This window comes from Electrona antarctica (assembly GCF_951216825.1).
Source record: "Electrona antarctica genome assembly, chromosome: 18".
NCBI classification, from domain to species: Eukaryota; Metazoa; Chordata; class Actinopteri; order Myctophiformes; family Myctophidae; genus Electrona; species Electrona antarctica.
In genome coordinates, this window is record NC_136799.1 from 26382363 (window position 1) to 26406072 (window position 23710).

General features: G+C 36.7%; 1 protein-coding gene across 1 annotated transcript in view; it reads right to left on the reverse strand.

Annotated features, from left to right (window-relative positions):
• Positions 1-857: 857 nt before the first annotated feature.
• The window catches only part of LOC306941730 (uncharacterized protein), a 34895-nt gene continuing 12042 nt past the window's right edge, over positions 858-23710 (reverse strand). The window contains exons 13-51 of the mRNA XM_079527365.1: positions 21622-23565; positions 20825-20908; positions 20658-20744; positions 20194-20283; positions 19951-20034; positions 19713-19799; positions 19249-19338; positions 19006-19089; positions 18610-18696; positions 18420-18500; positions 14706-14765; positions 14351-14416; positions 13531-13575; positions 13396-13443; positions 13158-13205; positions 11719-11784; positions 11130-11171; positions 10943-10990; positions 10813-10854; positions 10625-10693; positions 9814-9861; positions 9440-9478; positions 9292-9342; positions 8908-8955; positions 8702-8752; positions 8553-8600; positions 8427-8468; positions 8268-8336; positions 8065-8112; positions 7909-7950; positions 7491-7535; positions 7337-7387; positions 5941-5985; positions 5782-5841; positions 5556-5594; positions 5124-5171; positions 3450-3494; positions 3334-3363; positions 858-3199 (exon numbers count right to left, since the gene is read on the reverse strand). Of these exons, the coding sequence (XP_079383491.1) occupies positions 3120-3199; positions 3334-3363; positions 3450-3494; positions 5124-5171; positions 5556-5594; positions 5782-5841; positions 5941-5985; positions 7337-7387; positions 7491-7535; positions 7909-7950; positions 8065-8112; positions 8268-8336; positions 8427-8468; positions 8553-8600; positions 8702-8752; positions 8908-8955; positions 9292-9342; positions 9440-9478; positions 9814-9861; positions 10625-10693; positions 10813-10854; positions 10943-10990; positions 11130-11171; positions 11719-11784; positions 13158-13205; positions 13396-13443; positions 13531-13575; positions 14351-14416; positions 14706-14765; positions 18420-18500; positions 18610-18696; positions 19006-19089; positions 19249-19338; positions 19713-19799; positions 19951-20034; positions 20194-20283; positions 20658-20744; positions 20825-20908; positions 21622-23565 (4181 nt within the window). The 3' untranslated portion in view covers positions 858-3119. The remainder of the gene's footprint in view (positions 3200-3333; positions 3364-3449; positions 3495-5123; positions 5172-5555; positions 5595-5781; positions 5842-5940; positions 5986-7336; positions 7388-7490; positions 7536-7908; positions 7951-8064; positions 8113-8267; positions 8337-8426; positions 8469-8552; positions 8601-8701; positions 8753-8907; positions 8956-9291; positions 9343-9439; positions 9479-9813; positions 9862-10624; positions 10694-10812; positions 10855-10942; positions 10991-11129; positions 11172-11718; positions 11785-13157; positions 13206-13395; positions 13444-13530; positions 13576-14350; positions 14417-14705; positions 14766-18419; positions 18501-18609; positions 18697-19005; positions 19090-19248; positions 19339-19712; positions 19800-19950; positions 20035-20193; positions 20284-20657; positions 20745-20824; positions 20909-21621; positions 23566-23710) is intronic.

Here is a 23710-nt window from a genome sequence, read left to right on the forward strand (position 1 = left end):
CAGATGTTACGATTATACATATTTTGGGACCACCACTTTTAAATAACTATAGATCAGGGACACAGGAACATTAACAATCATTATCCACAGACATCCAGTAGCAGTCCATAATGAAAAAAAAAAAAAAATCATTGTGACTGCTGCCACAGATCCATTTAAAAATCAATGCACTATACAGGTTGGTTATTGAGGAATATAGGCATTGTTCACCCATTTCACTCAATATATCTATTAAATGCTACAAGCTGTTATAACTGCCCTCTACACAGCATATGGAGCAAATTGTAAAGAGCCATGTAAACAACAGCTGGTACAGACTCATTGAGAAATATTAATGCATCCCAGATTTGTACTCTGATGAAGTCACCTGTTCGGCTATTCATGATTAAATTACATGCAGAGAACTTTACAATGTTGTGTAAATGTTTCAACAATCATTGTGCTTCGACATCAATATTCAATTTATCAAATAAACATTGACAAGTTGACCACTGTCCGCATATCACTATCACTATCACAGTATTCTGAACTATCACAGTATCCACAAATTTGAAACGACTTTCCCACCTTTTCAGTATTTTGACTTTAGTTCCATAATTATTAGTATAACTATACTTTATTTGTATAGTTATAACTTATAATATATACAAGATATATTTTACTAAATAGATGAAGTATTATACACTTATATTATACACATATTTTTCCTTGAATATTCCTTGAATAGACAAGGAAGGAGACAAGGTTAACAAATTGCTTCATTATAGTAGTAGGTAGTCTAGAAAAAGGTCTTCCGTCTTCACTATAATTGAGAAATATGTATTGGAAATAGGGATGTCCCGATCACGTGTTTTTGCTTTCCGATCCCGATCATTTGATTTTGAGACATACCGATCTTTCCCGATTCGATCTTTATATTTTGATATAACACTTATGCCATATCACAATAGCAAATATCCTAATGTATGTCACTCTAGTCTAGTCTGTTGCAAAATGTGACTATACTTTTATTAGAATGACTGTCAGTGTTTTTTTTTTCTTTCTATGAAAGCATGGAATCATAGCAAAATAATGATGTATTGGTAAATATAGAACTGAAGTCAATTAAGTTAAAACTCTTAAAGAGTATCTTTCTCATTCAGAGAGAGTACTACAGACACCTATGCCATCATGCATAGCGGGGGTTGCATTTCCTTCGTTTTCATCATAGGGGTCTTTCACGCCTCTGAGTGTGACTAGTCTTTGTTTGATGATCTCTGACTGGGACCAGAAGGAAAACAACTAGCATAAACACAACTGTTTTTACAAAATCTCATTGCTTATACATCTTTCTTTGAGATTTACATTAGACAATTAAAAATCCGATCTTCTCTCCCCGATGCCGATCTTTTGAAAATCATGTGATCGGAGTCCGATTACCCGATCCGATCGGGACAAAATTGGAAACATTTTGATACACAGACCTTCATCAGGTTGGTGAGATTATGTGTACCGAATTGTCCCCAATAAATATTTCATTTTATTCTACGATAGTCGACCCATGGTCTTCAACGCATCTGTTAATCTACAGGTGTGCTGTTCTGTTCCATTATAATGTTCTATTCTCTTATAGAAAAGTATCCGTAAATGTGCAGATTAGTTTTTGCATTGTGCACATAGACAAATAGCCCATGGCATGGCTAATGTCCTTGACGAAAACATCTTTGGTCTATCAATGAATAGCTGTTATCCACAGCAAATATCCCTTTTGATTGACAATATTTCATATTACTTTGCATGTTTCAGTTCCTAAAACACTGTTGATTACATAATCATAATACAGTGCAAAAAAAGGACTCCATGTGTCACATGCTGTACAGTGTACATGACATGATCAAAATGGGTTACATCAAATTCAAATAAGTTCTGTAAAGCAATTGGCACAGGTTATAGGAAACCATTTAAAACAAGTTTGCAATACGAAATTAATTTGATGCTTGAAGTTTCCCACAAAAAGATAATAATAAAGTTGATCTCATACCTCATTCTGAGAGATCAGACACCATAATGCTTAAAATTAGCACACTTACCAAAATGAGGAGCTGGTGCTGTACACTTGAAGAAATGGTACAGACTCATAAGACTTCAACACACCATCTCTGAATCTCTCACACAGTGTGAGGTAGTCAGGTAGTACTGGTCTTGTGTTGTTTGGGAGCTCTAATAGACAGTGCTAGGTCATTCCTTTCAACTTGTAAAAAAAAATAAAAAATAAAGAAAAAGTTGGTACTGTAAGAAGAGGAACAACTTTGTAAAATGACAATGAGTTTTCCTTTGACCAACAGCTCTAATTCCCTATATTTACAAATGCAGACAAAGACAAATAAATGAATTAAAATTCATAGAAATGAACAAAATAACATTAGTAACAATGGAATTATCAGTTATCAATATGAATGCTCAATTTTAACTGAAGGCCATTGAAAGCATGTATGAAAGCATACTGTAGGTAGTGTGATTCAAGTCTCAGTAAAGTATAAAGACACAAAGGTAACACTCTAAACCGCCTTTCAAGTATTTTCAAAAGTTGGAGATTTCCCATCCTCTACCAACCTTTGTGGTGAATCATATATGTATGTACAAAATAATGGATGCTATTCTGTTTGTTGGTTGAAATTATGTTGAGATATTAAGAAGATGAATGAATTCTGAATTGAATTACCGTATTATATGCAAGTACATAGATCCCCATAAATAAATGAAGAAAAGAAAGAGACACGGACAAAATATAAATTGTTCCATTCAAATACTGATATGCCTGCATAGCATGCATATACACTTTTCACAAGATTCACAACAAAAAATAAAACAAAAAAAAGGAAAATGGAAAGGAATGACACTGGCTGTCTGTTTTAGCTACGAGAGCTCAACCAATGTTGGAAAAATCAATAACGTGACTGCCAACCAAGGTCACCTGTCATACTCTGTCATCCGGGACTGAGACTACTGTGGGACAGCAGGCTGCACTTCAGCAGCAGACGTCATAACTAGGCCTTGTTGACAGTAATAATCAGACTCAACACTAAAGGTTTTGTCCCAACTTGTCCTGTGGTTCCTCCAGACTGTGTTCTTGTGTTGCCTCACTGCGGTGAGAAAGAGTAGAAGGGAAACTGGCCATCATCCTCGTCCACGAAGAAGCACTGGAAATAGGGCATGTCATCTGTGGAAAGAGCCCGTTTATATACATTATATAGACATTGTTTTCCTTGTTAGACATTGACAGAAATGTGTGTGCTGGTAATGAGACTTTGCAGATTTCTGTGTAAATATTTTCCATGATCAAAAGAAACGCACCTTCCATGATATAGGGGTCTGGTGGAGGTACTGTTGTTAAAATAAACAAAGATTAACGATTAATGTGGCACATTGTAATTGGGGATCTTTCAAAGAAAGGGTAATTACTTTCTTACCTTCTAGTTTCTCTTCTTTAGTTGTTTTCTTCGCAACAGCTTTTTCTGTAACAAACATAACGATTTAAATAAATAAAAATGTATGTTGGTCTAGGCCTCCAGGCCTAGATATTTTATAAATCCAATATGCACATATTGCAGATATTACTAATTAATTCAGTTTCTTATTATTCAACGACAGGTACCTTTTCTCAGACACTTGTTTCTCTTTGAGACAATCACTCCTCTTAATATTAACAATAAGTTATTTTTCAAAACAAATCGCCATTTCTCACTTCAAATCTGAATGCAACCTTCCGTTTTACTTTTTCTTACATGATGAATGAACATTGGATTTGACTTTGGGCTAATCTTTTTACATTATGCAAAACACATGCCTCAGGTATTAGTAGTTGCATGTTGAGACACATTTAGCAGCTATAAAATCTGACAAGACAACATGATGTATTATGCTGGGAATAATGACAGAGAATGATGAACGATGTGAATGTGAATGATCTTCAATGGTGATAATTAATGTGGCCTTGACAAAAACTTAGTCCTTAAAACATGATTGGCATGACAGAAAAAACCCTATGGCACCAGTTGTTTTGACTTTCTCTTTTGCAAAGTCAGTTATTGCGCCTGAAGGTCACAGTTTACTATGAAAACCTGAATCTCCCGTCAGTCACGCCTCCATATATGGTCACGCCTCGTGACATCACATCTCCATATATGGTCATGCCTCGTGACACATCACACCACCATAATGGCCGTCCCCATATATGAAGATCACAACACTGACCTCATCAAACCCTGGATAGCCAATCATGGAGAAGGCTGGATCATCACCTAGATCATTCTGCATACTGTATATGGAGCCGGCCAGCAACTCTACATCTGACCTCAAAACCTCAAGCCCTTAGATCTCCATATATGGAGCTGACCTGTTCTGACATTCCATATGTTGATCCTGTCCCCACCCGTCCTTCCTCTTCGATGTCTCCTTTTTGACTGATACCTGTCCATTCAAACATTAGACGGCCCAAAGTTATTAGTAGAGTTCTCAACAGGCCCGGAAATTAAGGCCCGAACGCCGAACCTACCTGGGCCCTCATCAAAGACACTGCCCCCGCTGCCACCCTTAGATCTCCATATATGGAGCTGACCTGTTCTGACATTCCATATGTTGATCTGACCTCATCAAACCTGTACACTCAAGACATGATCCATATATGGCCAGACCTCATCAAACCATGTACACTCAAGACACTGCCCCCGCTGGCACCCTTTGATCTCCATATATGGAGCTGACCTGTTCTGACATTCCATATGTTGATCTGACCTCATCAAACCCTGTACACTGAAGACACTCTCCATATATGGCCCATACAGAATTCATTCCATATATGTTGATCTGACCCCCCTTGCCAAAGCGCCAGCGCTCGCCGTCAACGAGGCGGATGCGTGCACGCAAGCTTTAGGGCAAGGTATTCATGGCATGCCATTCAAGGTATTCATGAAGATCACTGCTTTGCACAGGTATTATTGCTTACACAGTTTAGTTGATAATAACAATAAATATAATATTAAAATCCATTATTAACAGTGGTAAAAAATCCCTTCAACACATAGAGATAATGCATGAAAAAACACGAGTTGATTAAATGTACTATAAACTGAATGGTAGTTTACCTTTCTTCACTGTGGCAGGTTTGGCCTTCTCTTTTAGAGGCTCTATTTCTGAAAGACAAAAAGTGGTCAAACATGGCCCAAGAGCACAAACAACAACTTAGATGAAAAACCATAGCTTAGTGTTTTCACTGGTGAGTATACATATATTGCAATCATGGTAGTATAAAAAATGGCATATGGATGGTTTTCAATTGTTAATAAAGGCCACCAACCACCACCGGTTAATAGCTCGCCTTTGGCAATGGATTTGCAGCTCCACAGCTCAGAAACATCATGATAGCAATGATCTGCTTTCAAATAAGCAATGCACAATTTGGGCCAAGAGTGACTATGATTATTTATTTTAAGTCTAAAGTAGCTTGCAGGACAAAAAGCATAGAGCTAAAAACCAGTTAATCAGCACTCTTTCACAGTGGCAAAACACATCTGTACCTCTCAGAGTCACTGGTTTGGGCAAGTCTTTAAAGGGGTCTGTGCAAGAAATAGTGCGGATTACTACAACAACTGCACATATTAGCATTCTGTTCATCTAGATTGAGATCATTTGTAATTTATCCTTTGCATCATTAATGCAAATTAAAAAATACCCAACTGATATTTTGTAAATAAGAAGCAGAATACTGAATAATAGATGTGCAGTATTTCATTACTTTTGTACCTTTCATCTTTTTTCTTTCCGGTGATTTCACAATTGGCTTCGTTTTTGGCTTTTCAGCTTCTGTACAAATACATCATGGATGTATGAAGCCAATTCTTTTACATTTACCAAACAGGCTTTGAACATCTATCTCTATGATTAACAGCAAGAGAAATGTACCTTTCTTCTCGGCAGATGGCTTAGCCTCTTTTGAAGCTTCTGGCTCTAAATGATGAAAGAAAAATATAAAATATTGCATACTCATAGTCATAAATAAAAACTAGAACTGCACTCTGTCGAGTGCCTACCTTCTTGTTGCACACAAGTAGGCCATAAATGGCCTACTAGTGCGCAAGCAGAGCGCGCAAGTACTGTCGACCAACAATCAATTACGTAATGTTGTAATTAATACGGATGAGTGACGGCTTTCGATGGTGACGTATATGTCGATCAGTGTCGGGTGGATTAAAGGAAATGCCTCTATGTATATGTATATGTAATTTGTAAGTTGATTAGCGGTATACTGTGGTTACTTTGCGTATGCCCCGTTTGATGCGTATGTATCGTAGCAGCATATGACGTCAGGGTATAACTGGTACAACTAGCTCTCAATTATGACGTAATAAAGATGTGGATTAAAGGACCCAATGCCAGGGTGTAATTGGTTTTCGATGGTGACGTAATGGCGATATGTTTTAGTGTCGGGAGGATTAAAGGTAATGCCCCTATGTATACATGTATGTAATCTGACACCACTGCCATATCAAGCACAAGTAGTCATTACGTCATACGCTGGCACAGCGCATACACATCACATGGCGACATACGAAGACGAAAACTATTACTTGCGCGCTCTGCTTGCGCAAGTAATAACCGAATTATTATGTGAAACATGCTATTCTAAACTGTATAGCTTTTTCAAAACCACAGGTTTGTCCTTCTCTTTGCTCTCTCAGCTACTCAAACACAGTAGCAAATAGAATGCATTGAGCCATTCACTTCACTTCACAATCACATAATCATGTGCAAAAATGATGTAAATTTGGATGTCTGTTATCTATAAGCTTAGGTTCTGAAATAATCACATGAGTAAAGGAGAACATTTTCAACAAATGTCTTGCATTGGTGATGGCAAGTGAGGCCACCTCCACTGATTACTGTCCCCATCCAGAGCCATAGAGTAAGACAGAGTTAGGACAACTCTGTTCACGTCATGGGGCCAGTCCAATGGTGGCTCTTCTAGATAGACTTCTATTGGTTTCAAATGGGGACAACCGGAAGTTACGGAATGCATTGGAGTCTATGGGTTCGTGAGTACTTGAACGACGTGACCAGGCTGTTTTCTGCCCCTCAATGTCGTAACTCTGTCTTACTCTATGGCTCTGCCCCCATCCATGTAATTCTACAGAGCACTGAGATGCATTGCTTTATCTCTAGTTAAACAAGTTAGTTACTACATAAGATATGCTTTCTTACTAATGTTATCACACTTTGCATGGCCGATTTGTGTCACCATCCTGTAGTGCATTTATACAATATTGCAAATGAGCAATATCACACTTGTTGTGTCATATACCTTTTTTCTTTTCAACAGCTGCTTTAGGCTTTTCCTTGGAAACCACAGGTGCTACAGTATTACATTGATAATTGTTTAACTCAACATAAGGACAATAAATGAACAATAAAAGAGAAACAATTGTAAGAATCAGTAACATCCAACAGAAACAAACCTTGTGTTGGAGTCACTGGTTTGACCTTCTCCTTAAGCTCAGGCTCTAAAGGCATAAAATCAACAAATCGTCAGTTAATTTGACAACAATCCTCCTAGTCATTGCATAATACAGTATGAAAGACATGAACTGTATATACCAGTATTCAACATTTGATATATGTCTGCAAAAAAAAAGTTTTTTTCCACAATAATGAATCAAGCATTGATGCTTTGATGCATCACTCCTCAATGTGCAGGGTTTTGTTTTTTTAAGGGCACTTTTATTCTACCTATGAGGGTGGATTCTGCCAATGCATTTAGATGGGAATGGAGCGTTCTTTTGTTTGTGTATTACTGCATATAGTGTACATTCTTTTTTACATTTTTTGTACATTTTCCAAATTAGCACTACATATCACACGTGTTGTATACTTTACCCTTCTTTTCTGCTTTAGGCTTTTCCTTGGAAACCACAGGTGCTAGAATATAATGAATGTGTCAACCTGATTGCATACAGTGAAGTAATGATATACAACTGATTAACAAGGAAAAGTAAAAATATTTGTAAGAATCAACATTGTGCTCAAACAAACCTTTTGCTGGTGTCACTGGTTTGACCTTCTCCTTAGGAACCTCAGGCTCTAAAGACATCAAATCAACAGCAAATTCAATAATCTGGTTTAATTACGAAATATGCTTACGTGAGCTAAATCAGAGGCGGAATACTACTCCATTGGTGTGTCTGTGCATGTGAACACTGAATTTGGTGTCACTATCACACAAGAGCTACACATACCTTTTTTCAGTGGCACAACTTTAACCCTCTCCTTTGTTAGACTAACATTTTTCGGTGGGACTTCAACCTCTGCAAAAATGGATACAATTACCTATTGTGCACTTGCAAAAAATACAATTAAAAAAAGGCCTAAAAGTTACTGGAAAAATGTGCCTGTACCTTTAATCACTGGGGTTGGTTTTGTCTTCACCACTGGTGCCACTAGATAATTGAATTTCAATATTATTGCACATGATAAATCATAGCCTGATACAGTGAATTCTTGAAGCTGAATCGATCAATTACCTTTCTTTGCTGGAGTTGCCTTGAGCTTCTCTTTTGTGACTTCAGGTTCTAAAACAAACATGCAATTATGTTTACCTCTGCTCAAGGTTAAAACTATGAATATACACAATTTTGTGGACAATATATATAAATTATATTGTGCCATATACCTTTCTTCGTTTCAACAGCTGCTTTAGGCTTTTCCTTGGAAACCACAGGTGCTAGAATAGTATATGAATGATTGTGTAAACTCAAATGCATACAGTGAAGTAATGATGTCACATATTACCATCAAAGGTGGGGAAAGAAACACCTGATTAACAATAAAAGGAAAAACAAACAATAATAGAATAAGCAACATCCTCCACAAACCAACCTTTTGCTGGAGTCACAGGTTTGGACGTCTCCTTAGGAACTTCAGGTTCTAAAGTAATAAAATCAACAAATGCCGAGCTCATTTGATGCAACAGTAAGCCAAGTCATTTTGATCAGTTAACATGACTGTTTAGCATTAATATAGTTCACCATAATTTTACAACATAGAATCTTTGCAGGAAGGTTGAAAACAATTAAAGTTTGAATAATTTGAAGCATCACAGATAGATTATATTAAATCTTTACATTCACTGTGTAGGTTTTACTGTGGCGTTTACCAACTTTACAGTTGGATTAGCATAAGCTACTTGTTAGAAAACAGGTTAGTTGACAGTCACAAATTTGACAAATTAGCGTTATAAATATCACACGTCGTCTCATATACCTTTCTGCTTTTCAACAGCTGCTTTAGGCTTTTCCTTGGAAACCACAGGTGCTAGAAGAATATTAAAGATTGTAACTCATGCAGTGAACTAAAAAAGAGAGAAACGTGTAAAATGTGTAAGAATCAATAACATCATGCAGAAACAAACCTTTTGCTGGAGTGACCTTCTCCTTAGCAACCTCAGGCTCTAAAGACAAGAAAACAACTAGCTGTCAGTCCATTTGCTGTAACAATCTTAATGTTTTGTTATTATGAATGGCATACAATACAAGCTTTTCACAATAATTTCAAGCACCAGAGATGTGTTCACTCACTCTTGTATTGGTTTTAGATAGACAGACAGACAGACAGACAGACAGACAGACAGACAGACAGACAGACAGACAGACAGACAGACAGACACACACACACAGGCACACGCGTGCACGCGCACACTTTTTTATATTTATAATGTCTCAGTCTGACATATGACAAATTATGACAAAATGTATGCATTTAACAGGTTTATGTTTTAGTATTGACCTTTTACGGCAGGTGCTGGTTTGGCCTTCTCTTTTGGAGAAACAGGCACTGGAACAAAAATAATCACAGTGTAAATAACTATATATAAATAATTTCAAACAATTTAAAGATTTTAGTGTAAATAACAAACAAGAATTAATTTAAAGTAAGTACAACAAATTAAACTCAACAGCATACTGTACATACACACAATATGTATTAGGAATCATGCCATACTCATTGTACTGTATACCAGATAAGTTATTAGGTAGGAACAGTTTATCTTCATAGATCACTACACAAAATGTAAATATATTACAGACCATGGCAATAATTGTGATTTTCATACAGTAGCTTGCCATTTGCCGCCTATTGAGAATCATACTAACTGCAATTATGGTCAAACTGTATCATGTAGGATTGTCATCTTTGACAGACCGATAAAATTAAGCCTACGCTAGAAGGTAGACATCTGGGCAGCTCGATGTAAAATTGTCTATTTTGTCCAAAATTAAAAACCAAAAAATATTAAGTATTTTTTAAGTAATGTAATGTATACATGATGTAAACATGCACACCATGGTGCATCATATCAGACTTAATTTTATCCTTCAACTTCTTATGAGTTTCCTCAAAATGACTGGATATACCTTAATTAATTGTCAATGTTCTAAACATATACATTTTCCAAATATTGAATTTTTTAACAGTTTAGAAAGAATTGCCCATTTATCACAGATGTGCGCACTCTTCCTTGGTACCCACCTATCCTGTTACATGCGGGGTGGTAAACTACTGTAAAAACAGTAGTACTATCATACAAGGGCTATACCTGTTTTCAGTGGTCCAACTTTGACCCTCTCCTTTGTTAGACTAGCATTTTTCGGTGGGACTTCAGCCTCTGTGAAAAAACAAAGAGATAAAATGATCGAGATATCAATTATCTCTTGTCATGTTATTAATTATCCCTTGATGCTCAGCAAAACAAGGACTTAAATTACTGGATTTAGTTGCCCTTACCTTTTATGACTGGGCTTGGTTTTGTCTTCACCACTGGTACCACTAGATAATTAGATTTAAATTTTATTATTGCACACTATAAATCATAACCTGGTACAGTACTTTCCTTGAGGTTGAATAGATTAATTACCTTTCTTTGCTGGAGTTGGTTTGAGCTTCTCTTTTGTGACTTCAGGTTCTAGATCAAAAATACATTATGATTACCTCAATCTCAATGTTAAAACTCTGAAAATATTTTTGGTCCTTGAAAAATGAATACACTGTAAACAAGGACCGAAATAAATCATATCAATACAAATTGAATACAAAAGTTCTACCTTTCTTCACAGGGACTGCTTTCTCTTTTGGAGCTACAGTTACTAAAACAACAAAATATTCAATTGAGAATTAAATATTAACATACTGGTGTATGTTGTTGAAAGGACTAGGTAGATATGCGAAATTTACTCTTAAGATGAATTTGTGACAAGATTTGACTGAGAGCATGCCATCCGAGGAAAAAAAATATATATATTTTTTAACCAAAATGAGTTAATAGCACAGGCAGACTCTTCACATACTAGAGCATGTCTGAAATAAGTGTCAGAGCTGAAATTGACATGTAAATATGAAATAAATGCTTAAACATGTAGCTAGGTGTAATGTTAAGAGTCCACAGAAGTGAACCTTTCAAGCCTGTTTTCTCAACTCGCTGTTTCTCTGCAAGACATTACTCTAAAACTAGTGGGTCAAACTGAACAACCAATGTCAATTTGAAGCTATGATTCCCTGCTTTCACATGACATGAAAAAAAACATAATTCAAAAAAATCCAATGGCAGCCCCTCAGTCAAATTTGGCCACATTTATACTTCCGTTTTATACTGTATAATTGTGGATGTAATTATATAAAGTTTTAAAGGAATACCCTTCACAGGCACTTCTTTGATCTTCTCTTTCACCAAGGTGGCATTTTTGTGAGTCCCCTCTTGTTCTATGAGCGTAAATTGAAAAATTAAATCAAAGGTATGTAGTACCGCATCTATGTAGTATTCAGCATACTGAGCTATATTTACTATGTACATAATGTCATGTTTTATTTAAATATTGCTCGTATTGATGTTAATTAAATCAATAATGGCCTGTGAATTTATTATTGTTAGATAATTTACACTGTTTTCAAAGTGACTGATTGGGTCTTTTCTTTAACAATGGCCTCCGTTTAATAATTTAAGCACTTTAACTGCACAATATAGGAAGAAAACTAACTAAATGATTGAAGAAAAACAAAACGGATAAGCCATACATTACAATTACAATGCAGCAAGAATAATTATTAAATTAAGTTATGAAAGGATCTTTATGATAAAGAATTAGTTTTAAGAGACGATTAAAAATATGATTCCATTGCCACAGGCTTGTCCTTCCATGCATGTTACATCATGAAGGTGTTATTCTACACATTCTCACTCTTATGTTGTAATTGACAAGTTTGGACAACATCTAACCATGCATCACCCGTCTTAGAAGACGGGATCTCCCGTTGTGTCACTTTACAATTCTAGTAGGCTATACTGTTGTGTTCTCACTGTAAAAAAAAAAGAGAAGTCTGTACACAGCTCTGCTCCTACACCGTTTAGCTTCATTATAAAGACACAGGCTCACAAGGTTTCAGCCATGGTTGGCCTTCATCAGGTGCAGATTTCTCATCATGTTACTAGGTTTACTCCAGCTCCAGCAAGGGACTGGATTATGTGCACAACCTACCTGTTTTATACTGTTCTCACTCCCAATTCGTAATAGGTTGATGAGTCTGCTAAGAATACTTAAAACAAGGCAGCAGCATTTTCAGAAGCAGACTTGAGCCCCACGAGGCCTGTAATGCCGTGCCGAGTGGTGCGTACTTCTGGACACAACCACTTGCTCGCCTATCACTCCAGGGTGCCTCACAGGGCTCAAGTCCAACTCGGCGCTGTTCACGTTGAATACCGATAGGCAGAGAATCAAAAGTCTGACGCATGGTCAATCCGTCCCAATTAGTCACCAGTTTGACACAATGGTCGGGGTCACCAATCAAATTTGTGTGGAAGTAGGTTCAAGGCCAATGACCTTTGTTTTGTCTGAATGTAAAAGTACTGTAGAAGTCCTTAAAACAATTATGCACAAAGACTATGTTTTTGAAGATCACTTAAACTGACTGAGACGTACAGCTAGGAACTGGAAAAAAGATGGCAGACAGATGCACAACGGAGACAGCACTTGTTTCACCTTGACAAATATGACTGTCATCATTTCTTTTTTTGAGATGTTGAACACAAGCAGTCTTCAGGAACACAACCAAAACATTACAGAGGCAAACATCCTTACCTTTCTTAGCAGGAGCTGGTTTGGTTTTGTCTTTGGAAGCCTCTGCATCTACAATAAGAATTAACATGGCAGTTGACAAAAGTCCCTCATGAGCATAAAGCTGCTTTGTTGTGTTATTGGTGGAAATTGGTAACCATAATAAAACGTTTGACAAAAATAACTATAATAATAATTGTCATATGCAAGTTGCAACGCATCTTTCTTTTGTATGATATTACAATCATAATGGCTGTACTACCTTTCTTAACAGGTGCAGGTTTTTCCTTTTCTTTTGACACTTCAGTTTCTAAAGGGGAAAATAATATAATGTGTTGCTTATGCTTATTATCTAACAGTTTGAAAGATATTCAGAAAATGTGTTTAATAAGCATACCTTTCTTTGGAGTTGGTTTGGTCTTTTCCTTCAGTGCATCAGTGTCTGCCGAAAAAAAGACTGGTAAAACAATTGTAAAGTAATACATAGCTAATATTATGTACTTCACTAATAAGACTTCCAGCGGGTGTCGTTGGGTGTGGAGATGTGGAGAATTGTACATCTTTAATGCTTACAGCTAATTTATTCAGTTATTAGTGCCGGCAGCCGGCGAAAAACTAGAGTTCTCAACAGGCCGAAAATTAAGCCCTGGCCCTACCTGGGCCCTCATCAAACCCTGTACACTCAAGATACTGCCCCTGCTGCCAGCTCCATATATGGAGCTGACCTGTTCTGACATTCCATATGTTGATCTGACCTCATCAAACCCTCCATATATGGCCAGAAAGGTTTATATTTCTATTTTATTCTATTCATAAAAATGTCATTCTAAATAATTTACTTAGCATTTGTTGAATATTGTTAAAGTATTCTCAATGATATATTGTATTGTGTATTATATGATGTCGGAATACCTGTCTTGGTGTCTTTCTTCTTCAGTGGTTCAGTTTTTGGTTCTCTCTTCTTTCTCTTTAGAAACTGTACACCTTGTACACTCAAGACACTTCCCCCGCTGCCCCTGCTGCCACCCTTAGATCTCCATATATGGAGCTGACCTGTTCTGACATTCCATATGTTGATCTGACCTCATCAAACCCTGTACACTCAAGTCACGCTCCATATATGGTCAGTACATAATTCATTCCATGGATATGTTGATCTGACCCCCATGCCAAAGCGCCAGCGCTCGCCCTGCAGTACTGTAGTGGTAGTACTGTACCTTTCTTTTCAGGCTCAGGTTTAGCTTTCTCCTTGGGTTCTTTGGCCTCCTTGGGAGCTGCTACTGCTGAAAAACCAGCATGAAAACGTTTTTCTCGCAACTATACAACCTTCAGTATCGAATAATATTCATACTGTTGTAGTACTACTACTACTGTACCTCACAGGTCCTGGTGTATAACATTCATGTAATATCCAGGCTTAATGACAATAAATTGTAATAAAAGGGTATGTGGCAGTCTAAGGTTTTCTTTTTTAATGATTTGGTTCAAACTAACATATGAACAAAGTTGATGAAGAGCAACTTGAAATAAATCAAAACCTAAAATGTAAAACCTGTTCAGACAAGGAAATACCTTTTCTAGCCGTTTCTGGTTTAGCTTTCTCCTTAGGTACCTTTGGAGCCTCTGCTGCTTCTGGTGAGAAAACATAAATCCTCAACACATGTAATATGAAATTACATGGTAGGCTACTAGGCTCCATTTTTCGTTACATTTCAAGTTAGCCTGACCTGCTTTTTTGATGGTTGTTCTTTTCTCAGGAAGCTCAATCTTCTTTTCTTTCTTCACCTCTTCCACAGGTTTCTTTTTGGCCTCCACTGTAAAGGCAAACCGATTGGCCAGATTTGAATTACTGTCATATTGACATTTCCCAAATGGAAAACCTACAATGACCGTCTGAGTAGTTTGATGTTTAAGTGATATTTACTAATATATGCCTTTTTATTATTATCATCTCTAAAGTTTAAATAAATACCACTGAGGTGTGTAACTTAAATATTTACTCAGTAATACACACCATTATCATCTTGTTTGTTTGTGTGTGTGTGTGTGTGTGTGTGTGTGTGTGTGTGTGTGTGTGTGTGTGTGTGTGTGTGTGTGTGTGTGTGTGCGTGCGTGCGTGCGTGCGTGCGTGCGTGCGTGCGTGCGTGCGTGCGTGCGTGCGTGCGTGCGTGGAGGGGGGGGGGGGCAATTGATTAAAAATAATAGATGAATAAATAAAATGAATATGAATAAATTAACTGCAGTTGGCATTGTGATTAGATCAATATTTCCAGCGTTATCTAACCTGCTTTTGTAACATTTAGATGTGTTTTTTTCAGGACAGAAACAACTTCAACTTTAACCACCGTGTCAGGCTTCTTTGGTACATTGTCTGAAATTGGGAAAATATTAAACGGTTATTTTAGTTATAACAGTGGATTTTATGTTTTCGGTTATCTGTTTAAAAATTACCAGTATAATAATTCAAATTTATTTTGTTTCATTTTACCTGTTTTCTTCACGATTTCAGCCTTCTTTAGTGGTTTTTGCTTCTTTGCTTCATCCTTTTTGACCATCTCCTTTTTGGGTTCCTCCTCAGCTTTTAAGGATAAGAACAAAAATAACATTGCATGGATGCACCTGGGACGTATCCTCAGTGATGTATCCCAAGGTCATCGGGGTTTCGTGTCTCGCAACATCATAGAATAGAATAGAATATTCCAATAAGACTACTAGGTTTACATTTATCAATTTCCTTCAAATGACACAAACACAATTACTTAAAGAAAGTGGCATTAAAACAGCAGTTAACAATTAAAATGGAAGAGTGATTAACTGAAAAGACATCCCTGCTAACTAATTCAAAACTCAGTGATAAACCATTGCTTGTTTGAGAATGTGCAAATTTACATGCCTTCCATTTTCATCAGAGGCGGACTTACCCCGACAGTGGGGGCCCCTTTTTTTTAATGATTTGAAATTGTAAAGTATTGCAATCCAATTCAAGTGAGATTTATGTTTAGTTATTGTACATTTAGTATTATGGTTAAAACATTGAGAGCTTCTGCTCAGACAGTGCTGCTGTGTTGTGGGGTATAGCTGTGGAAACCCCTGCCAATGTCGCTGTGCATGGCAGCCTGCATTCTATTTTATTCTATTCATGAAATGTAATTCTAAATAATTTACTAATTTACTAATTGTTAACGTATTAAATTATGTCGGAATACCTGTGTTGGTATCTTTCTTCTTCAGTGGTTCAGTTTTTGGTTCTCTCTCTTCTTTCCTCATTAGAGGTTCATCTTCCTTTTTCACTTCTTTTTCAACCTTGGAAGGCTTCTCTAGCTCTTTCTCCACTGCTTTGGGAGAATTTGTTGGCTCTTTCTTCTCTTTAGAGGGCTTCTTTGGTTCTTTCACTTCTTTTTCAGGCTTTTTCACTTCTTTCGCTTCCTTAGGTGGCTCTGTTGGTTCCTTCTCTTCTTTGGGTTGTTCCTTCAATTCTTTCTCTTTAGGAGTCTTTGTTATGTCTTTGACAACCTTGGAGGGTTTCTCTTGCTCTTTCTCTTCCTTCGGAAGTTTCTTTGGTTCTGTATCTTCCTTAGAAGGCTTTGTTGGTCGTTTCTTTTCTTTGGATGGCATTGTTGGTTCCATCTCTTCCTTCACAGGTTTCTTTACTTCTTTATCTTTAGAAGGCTTTGTTGCTTCTTTTTCAACCTTGGAAGTCTTATCTGGTTCCTTCTCTTCTTTAGGAGTTGCCTTTAGTTTTCTCTCTTCCTTAGAAGGCTTCATTGGTTCCTTCTCTACCTTCAATTGTTTCTTTACTTCGTTCTCCTCTTTAGAAGGCTTCTTTGCATCTATGTCACCCTTTGTGGAAGGCTTCGCTGGTTCTTTCCCTTCTTTAAGAGATTCCTTTGGTTCTTGGGGTTCCTTAGTCACCTTTGTAGGTTCCTTCTCTACTTTGGAAGGTTTTTTCACTTCTTTCTCTTTAGAAAGCTTTGTTACTTCTTTTACAACCAGCTTCTCTGGTTCTTTCACTTCTTCAGGAGATGGCTTTGGTTCTTGGGGTTCCTTAGTCATCTTTGTAGGTTCCTTCTCTTCTTTGGAAGGTTTTTTAACTTCTTTCTCTTTGGAAAGCTTTGTTACTTCTTTTACAACCAGCTTCTCTGGTTCTTTCACTTCTTCAGGAGATGGCTTTGGTTCTTGGGGTTCCTTAGTCATCTTTGTAGGTTCCTTCTCTTCTTTGGAAGGTTTTTTAACTTCTTTCTCTTTGGAAAGCTTTGTTACTTCTTTTACAACAAGCTTCTCTGGTTCTTTCACTTCTTCAGGAGATGGCTTTGGTTCTTTTTCACCCTTAGACAGCTTTGTTGGCTTCTTTTCTTCAATTTCAATCCTTGAAGGCTTTGCTGGTTTTTCATCTTTTGGAGGCTTTTTAGCTTCTTTCTCCTGTTTAGGCGGCTTTCCTGGCTCCTTATCTTCTTTGGGATGTTTCTTCACTTCCTCTTTTTTAGAAGGCTTCTTATCTTCTTGTTCTACCTTGGAAGGCTTCTCTAGTTTCTTCTCTTCTTCGGGAGGTTCCATTGGTTCTTTAACTTCCTTCGAAGGCTTTGTTGGTTCTTTCAATTCTTTGGAAGGTTTCTTCACTTCTTTTTCTTCCTTTGAAGGCTTCACTTCTTTTTCAACCTTGGAAGGTTTCTTTGGTTCTTTCTCGTCTTTAGAAGGCTTTGTTGGTTCTTTCTTTTCTTTTGAAGGCTTCTTTACCTCTTTTTCTTGTTTGTAAGGTTTGTCCTCTATAGGCTTTTCATCTAAAGAAAAACACAAAACAAAACAAATAAATATTAATCCATTTACTCAATTATGAAAAAGGAACAAACACCCACACACTGTCTTCAAATGCAGACCAACTTTTAATAGGGAAACAGCAACGTTTCGGCCTTCATCAGGCTATCTTTACAAAGATAGCCTGATGAAGGCCGCACAGGCCGAAACGTTGCTGTTTCCCTATTAAAAGTTGGTCTGCATTTGAAGACAGTGTGCGGGTGTTTGTTCCTTTTTCATTGTTGGGCACCGTACCCTCTCCTACGCACCTGTCGCCCGTAGGTGTGCAAAAGCCTTGCTTTTTATTTACTCAATTATAAAAATCCATTAGAACCTTTTCATGTGGATCGTTGATATACAAGATTGTATTTGAAATATATTAAAACAGATTTGGTTACGCTACATGTGCAAGCTTAAGTCAAGTTATTGGTTCTACATGTTGGTTTTGATAGGCTTTTTGTAAATGCCCTACTGTAAATGTATAGTTTTCTTTACCTGTTTTTGTAATGTTAAGATGTGTCTTTTTCAGGACAGCAATAGCTTCTTTCTGTACAGCCTTCACCTCCTTGAGAGGCTCTAAAACCAAAATACAGCATTGTTAATTAATTCCCTTGCCAAGGAAACAGAAGCCAAAGTCTTTGCTTGCATTATGTCAGAGGACTTTACATTTCTAAGTTACCCTGACCTGCTGTTTTGATGGTTGTTTTTTTCTCATGAACCTCAATTTTCTTTTCTTTCTTCACCTCTTCCACATGTTTCTTCTCGGCTTCCACTGTAAAGACAAACAGAATTAAAGACTGTCATATAGTTCCATGACATTTTCCAAATGGCAAACCAGCAGTCACATCTGAGTAGTTTGTTGTGTGATATTTCACTACAGTATGCATTTTTATTTGCATCTGTTCAGGTTAAATAAATAAATTAAGTATTATATTAATAAACAATGATGTATGTAGGTTTACTCAAGAATACACAATATCGTATTTGAAGCAAAAAGAAAACAATTCATTCAAAATAATAGATACAAAAATAAACTGCAGCTGGCATTGTGATTTGACAACCATTTCCTGGGTTATCTAACCTGCTTTTGTAACATTAAGATGAGGCTTTTTCAGAGCAGAAACAACTTCAACTTTAACCGTGTCAGGCTTCTTTGGTACATCATCTGAAATAAAATAAATTTAATTATTAAACTGTTCTTTTAGTTATAACAGTGGATTAAATTTTTTCGGTCATCTGTTTCAAAATTACCAGTATAATAATTCCAAACTTTTTTGTGCAATGAGAAAATCTTCAAATAAATATTAAATGAAATAGATTTTACCTGGTTTCTTCACAATTTCAGCTCTCTTTAGTGGTTTTTGCTTCTTTGCTTCATCCTTTTTGACCATCTTCTTTTTGGGTTCCTCCTCAGCTTTAAAGGATAAGAGAATAGAATATTATATCTACTACTATTATTACTAAATTTACATTTCTCATTATCCTTCAAATGACAAACATGAAAACACAATCACTTAAAATGGAAATGACATTTTTCTCTTTTGATTACTCACCCCATGGAGACTTGAATTCCATGGATATTTTCTTTTTGGATTTGGGTAAAGTGGTGATAATGACAATGCAAGTATCTGACTATATATAGTCACAATACCAACATGAGACAGTATTGCCTTATTTTAAAATTATGTGGTTTTACTAAATATTTTGTTTGTTTCCTGAAATGGTTTACATTTTGGATTTAACTGGTTTCTGCTCGATACGACTGTGACTGTCCTACGTAGTACGTACCTATCTTTTTAGCCTCTTCAGCCTTTGTGGGCTCTTTCTCCTCCTTGGGAAGCGTCTTAAGATCTCTCTCCTTTTTGGGTTCCTCTGCTAAACACAATGATATAGCATGTGCTTATGGTTTTTTCTTTTTCTTGTACAATAATAAGAAATCCAATGTGATATTTTACCTAAATAATAGATACAAAAATAAACTGCAGCTGGCATTGTGATTTGACAACCATTTCCTGGGTTATCTAACCTGCTTTTGTAACATTAGGATGAGGCTTTTTCAGAGCAGAAACAACTTCAACTTTAACCGTGTCAGGCTTCTTTGGTACATCATCTGAAATAAAATAAATGTAATTATTAAACTGTTCTTTTAGTTATAACAGTGGATTTAATTTTTTCGGTCATCTGTTTCAAAATTACCAGTATAATAATTCCAAACTTTTTTGTGCAATGAGAAAATCTTCAAATAAATATTAAATGAAATAGATTTTACCTGTTTTCTTCACAATTTCAGCTCTCTTTAGTGGTTTTTGCTTCTTTGCTTCATCCTTTTTGACCATCTTCTTTTTGGGTTCCTCCTCAGCTTTAAAGGATAAGAGAATAGAATATTATATCTACTACTATTATTACTAAATTTACATTTCTCATTATCCTTCAAATGACAAACATGAAAACACAATCACTTAAAATGGAAATGACATTTTTCTCTTTTGATTACTCACCCCATGGAGACTTGAATTCCATGGATATTTTCTTTTTGGATTTGGGTAAAGTGGTGATAATGACAATGCAAGTATCTGACTATATATAGTCACAATACCAACATGAGACAGTATTGCCTTGTTTTAAAATTATGTGGTTTTACTAAATATTTTGTTTGTTTCCTGAAATGGTTTACATTTTGGATTTAACTTGTTTCTGCTCGATACGACTGTGACTGTCCTACGTAGTACATACCTATCTTTTTAGCCTCTTCAGCCTTTGTGGGCTCTTTCTCCTCCTTGGGAAGCGTCTTAAGATCTCTCTCCTTTTTGGGTTCCTCTGCTAAACACAATGATATAGCATGTGCTTATGGTTTTTTCTTTTTCTTGTACAATAATGAGAAATCCAATGTGATATTTTACCTATTTTTGTCATGTGTTTTTTCTGTTGAGGTTTAACTTCTTTCTCTCCCTGTTTCTCCTCTTTAGGCTCCTTTTTGGGTTCTTCTAGAAAAATGTAAGAAACATATCAAAGCAAGCAACACTAGCAATTTGTGTATAACTTGAAATAACATCAGAATCAACACATTGCAATGCAATTGTTCAGTGAGATCAGTGTGTTATGGCAAGGCTTTACAGTAGGGCAAGTATAAACTAAAGCTTTTAATGAAGCATTAATAGTATAGATGCTTTATAGAGCATTCAAAAACAACATAAATGTGAAAAATAGTTCAATAATTTTATTAAATGTTTGTTGTTTATGAAAACTTGTTTTGATGCTCTAGAATGCATTGTCACTGCATTTAATAGTTTATCCTTTTTACAATATTACAAGCATGTATAGTCAATGTTTCACTTCCAAGGTTATTGGGGAAAAAAAGTTGCATACATGGCACTACATTGCTTGGAAATGAAGAGATTTGTTCCAAAATGAGAATGCCTCCAATTCTCCTTATAAAATGATGCTGCTGACACTGGGGTGCTGATCAACAGCACCCAGCCCTCATGCTTGTGGCTACTACCAGTACCAATGCCAGAACCTCTACTAATTGTTGCACAATGTTTAAGGAAACTATGGCCTCAAATTATGAAATATAGAAATTTGCATTTCACATTATATTTTGGGCAGCATTTTGGAATGAAACCCTTCACAGTGCTGACATACAACATATGGATGCACTGCTGGGGGAGCTCAGCACGTTATTTTTCTAGCAGGAAACCTTTTTGTTTTATGTCAACGGTGTCTTCCTTCTTCAGCTTGTCAGCCTTTTCCTTCAGTTCTTTCTCTAATGGTTCTCCCTCCTTTTCTTTTTTAGAGGGTTTATGTGGCTTTGTTGGTTCCCTCTCTTCTTTGGGTGGTTCCTTCATTTCTTCCTCCTCAGAGGGCCTCTTTGGTTCTTTCTCTTCTTTTGAAGGCTTTATTGGTTCTTTGTCTTGTTTTGGGAGTTTTTCTGGTTCCTTCTCTTTAGGTGGCTTTGGTGGTTCCTCATCCTTAAGAGGCTTCCTCACCTCTTTCTCTTTAAGAAGCTCTGTTGGTTCCTTTACTTTAGAAGGTTTTGATGGTTCCTTCTCTTCCTTGGGAGGCTTCTTCTCGTCTTTCTCTTCTTTAAAAGCCTTTGTTTGTTCTTTCCCTTTAGAAGGCTGTAATGGATCTTTTTCTATTTTGGGAGGCTTTTTGACCTCTTCCTTCTCTTTAGGTGGTTTTGCTAGTTCCTTCTCTTCTTTTAGAGGCTTTGTTGGTTCCGTTTCCTCTTTAAGAGGCTTTGATGGTTCCTTCTCTTCTTTGGGAGGCTTCTTCAATTCTTTCCCTTCTTTAAGATGCTTTGTTGGTTCTTTTTTCTCTTTAGAAGGTTTTAGTGGTTCTTTTTTGTCTTTTGGAGGCTTTTTGACTTCTTCTTTGTCTTTAGGTAGGTTTGCTGGGTCTTCCTCTTTCTTTTCCTTTGGAGGCTTTGTTGGTTCCTTCTCCTTTTTAAGAGGCTTTAATGGTTCCTTCTCCTCTTTGGACGGCTTCTTTACTTCTTTCTCTTCTTTAAGAGACATTGTTGGTTCTTTCTCTTTAGGTTCTTTTTCTTCTTGAGGAGGCTTTTTGAGTTCTCCCTTTTCTTTAGGTGGTTTTGCTGGTTCTCTCTCTTCCTTTGGCAGCTTTGTTGGTTCCTTCTCCTCTTTAAGAGGCTTTGAAAGTTTCTTCTCTTCTTTGGGAGGCTTTTTGGCTTCATCTTCTCCAATGGGCTGTGTTTCTTCTTTCTCTTTAGATGGCTTTAATGGTTCTTTTTCTACTTTAGGAAGCTTTTTGAGCCCTTCTTTTGCATTAGGTGGTTTTGCTGGTTCTTTCTCTTCTTTTAGAGGCTTTGTTGGTTCTTTCTCCTCTTTAATAGGCTTTAATGGCTTTGTTGGTTCTTTCTCTTTAGAAGGCTTTAATGGTTCTTTTTCTTCTTCTTTCTGGGGCTTTTTGACTTCTTCCTTCTCTTGAGGTGGTTTGACTGGTTCCTTCTCTTCTTTAGGAGGCTTCTTCAGTTCTTTCTCTTCTTTAAGAGGCTTTAATGGTTCCTTCTTTTCTTTCAGAGGCTTCTTCACCTCTTTCTCTTTTTCAATAGGCTTTATTGTTTCTTTTTCTTCTTTTGGAGAAGTTTTGACTTTTTCTTCCTCTTTAAGTGATTTAGTTGGTTCTTTCACTTGTTTTGGAAGCTCTTCTGGTTCTTTCTCTTCTTTGTGAGGCTTGGTTGGTTTTGCATCTTCTTTTTGGGGCTTTGTTGGCTCTTTGCCTATTGTAGGAGTGGTCACTGGTCCTTTTTCTACTACTTTAGATGGCTTGGATGGTTCTCTCTCTTCCTTTGGAGGCTTTTTCACTTCTTTCTCTTTAGGTGGTTTTGATGGTTCCTTCTCTACTTTCTGAGGTTTCATTGCATCTTTATCTTCTTCCTTTGTTGGTTCCTTTCCTTCAATAGTAGGCTTCTTTGATTCCTTTTCTGCTTTTGATGGCTTTGATGATACTTCATCATGTTGAGGCTTCCCTGCCTCTTTGTCCTCAACAGAAGGTTTGTTTAGAGGCCCTTTCTCTTCTTTGGCTGGTGTCTTCAAATTCTCCTCTCCAGAAGATGGCTTCACCGGTTCCTCTTTAGGAGGCTTTGTTGGCTCTTTATCATCTTTGGATGGCTTTTGTTCTTCTAAATACAATCACAAATTAGCAATTCTTTGTACCTGAAAATATATCTTTGATTTATTTTGATGTCTTTCAGTGTTTTCTAAAAGCTACCAATATAATACAGGTTTTGGTGTCATAATAGTAATCAAAACCTTTATTTTTGTCTA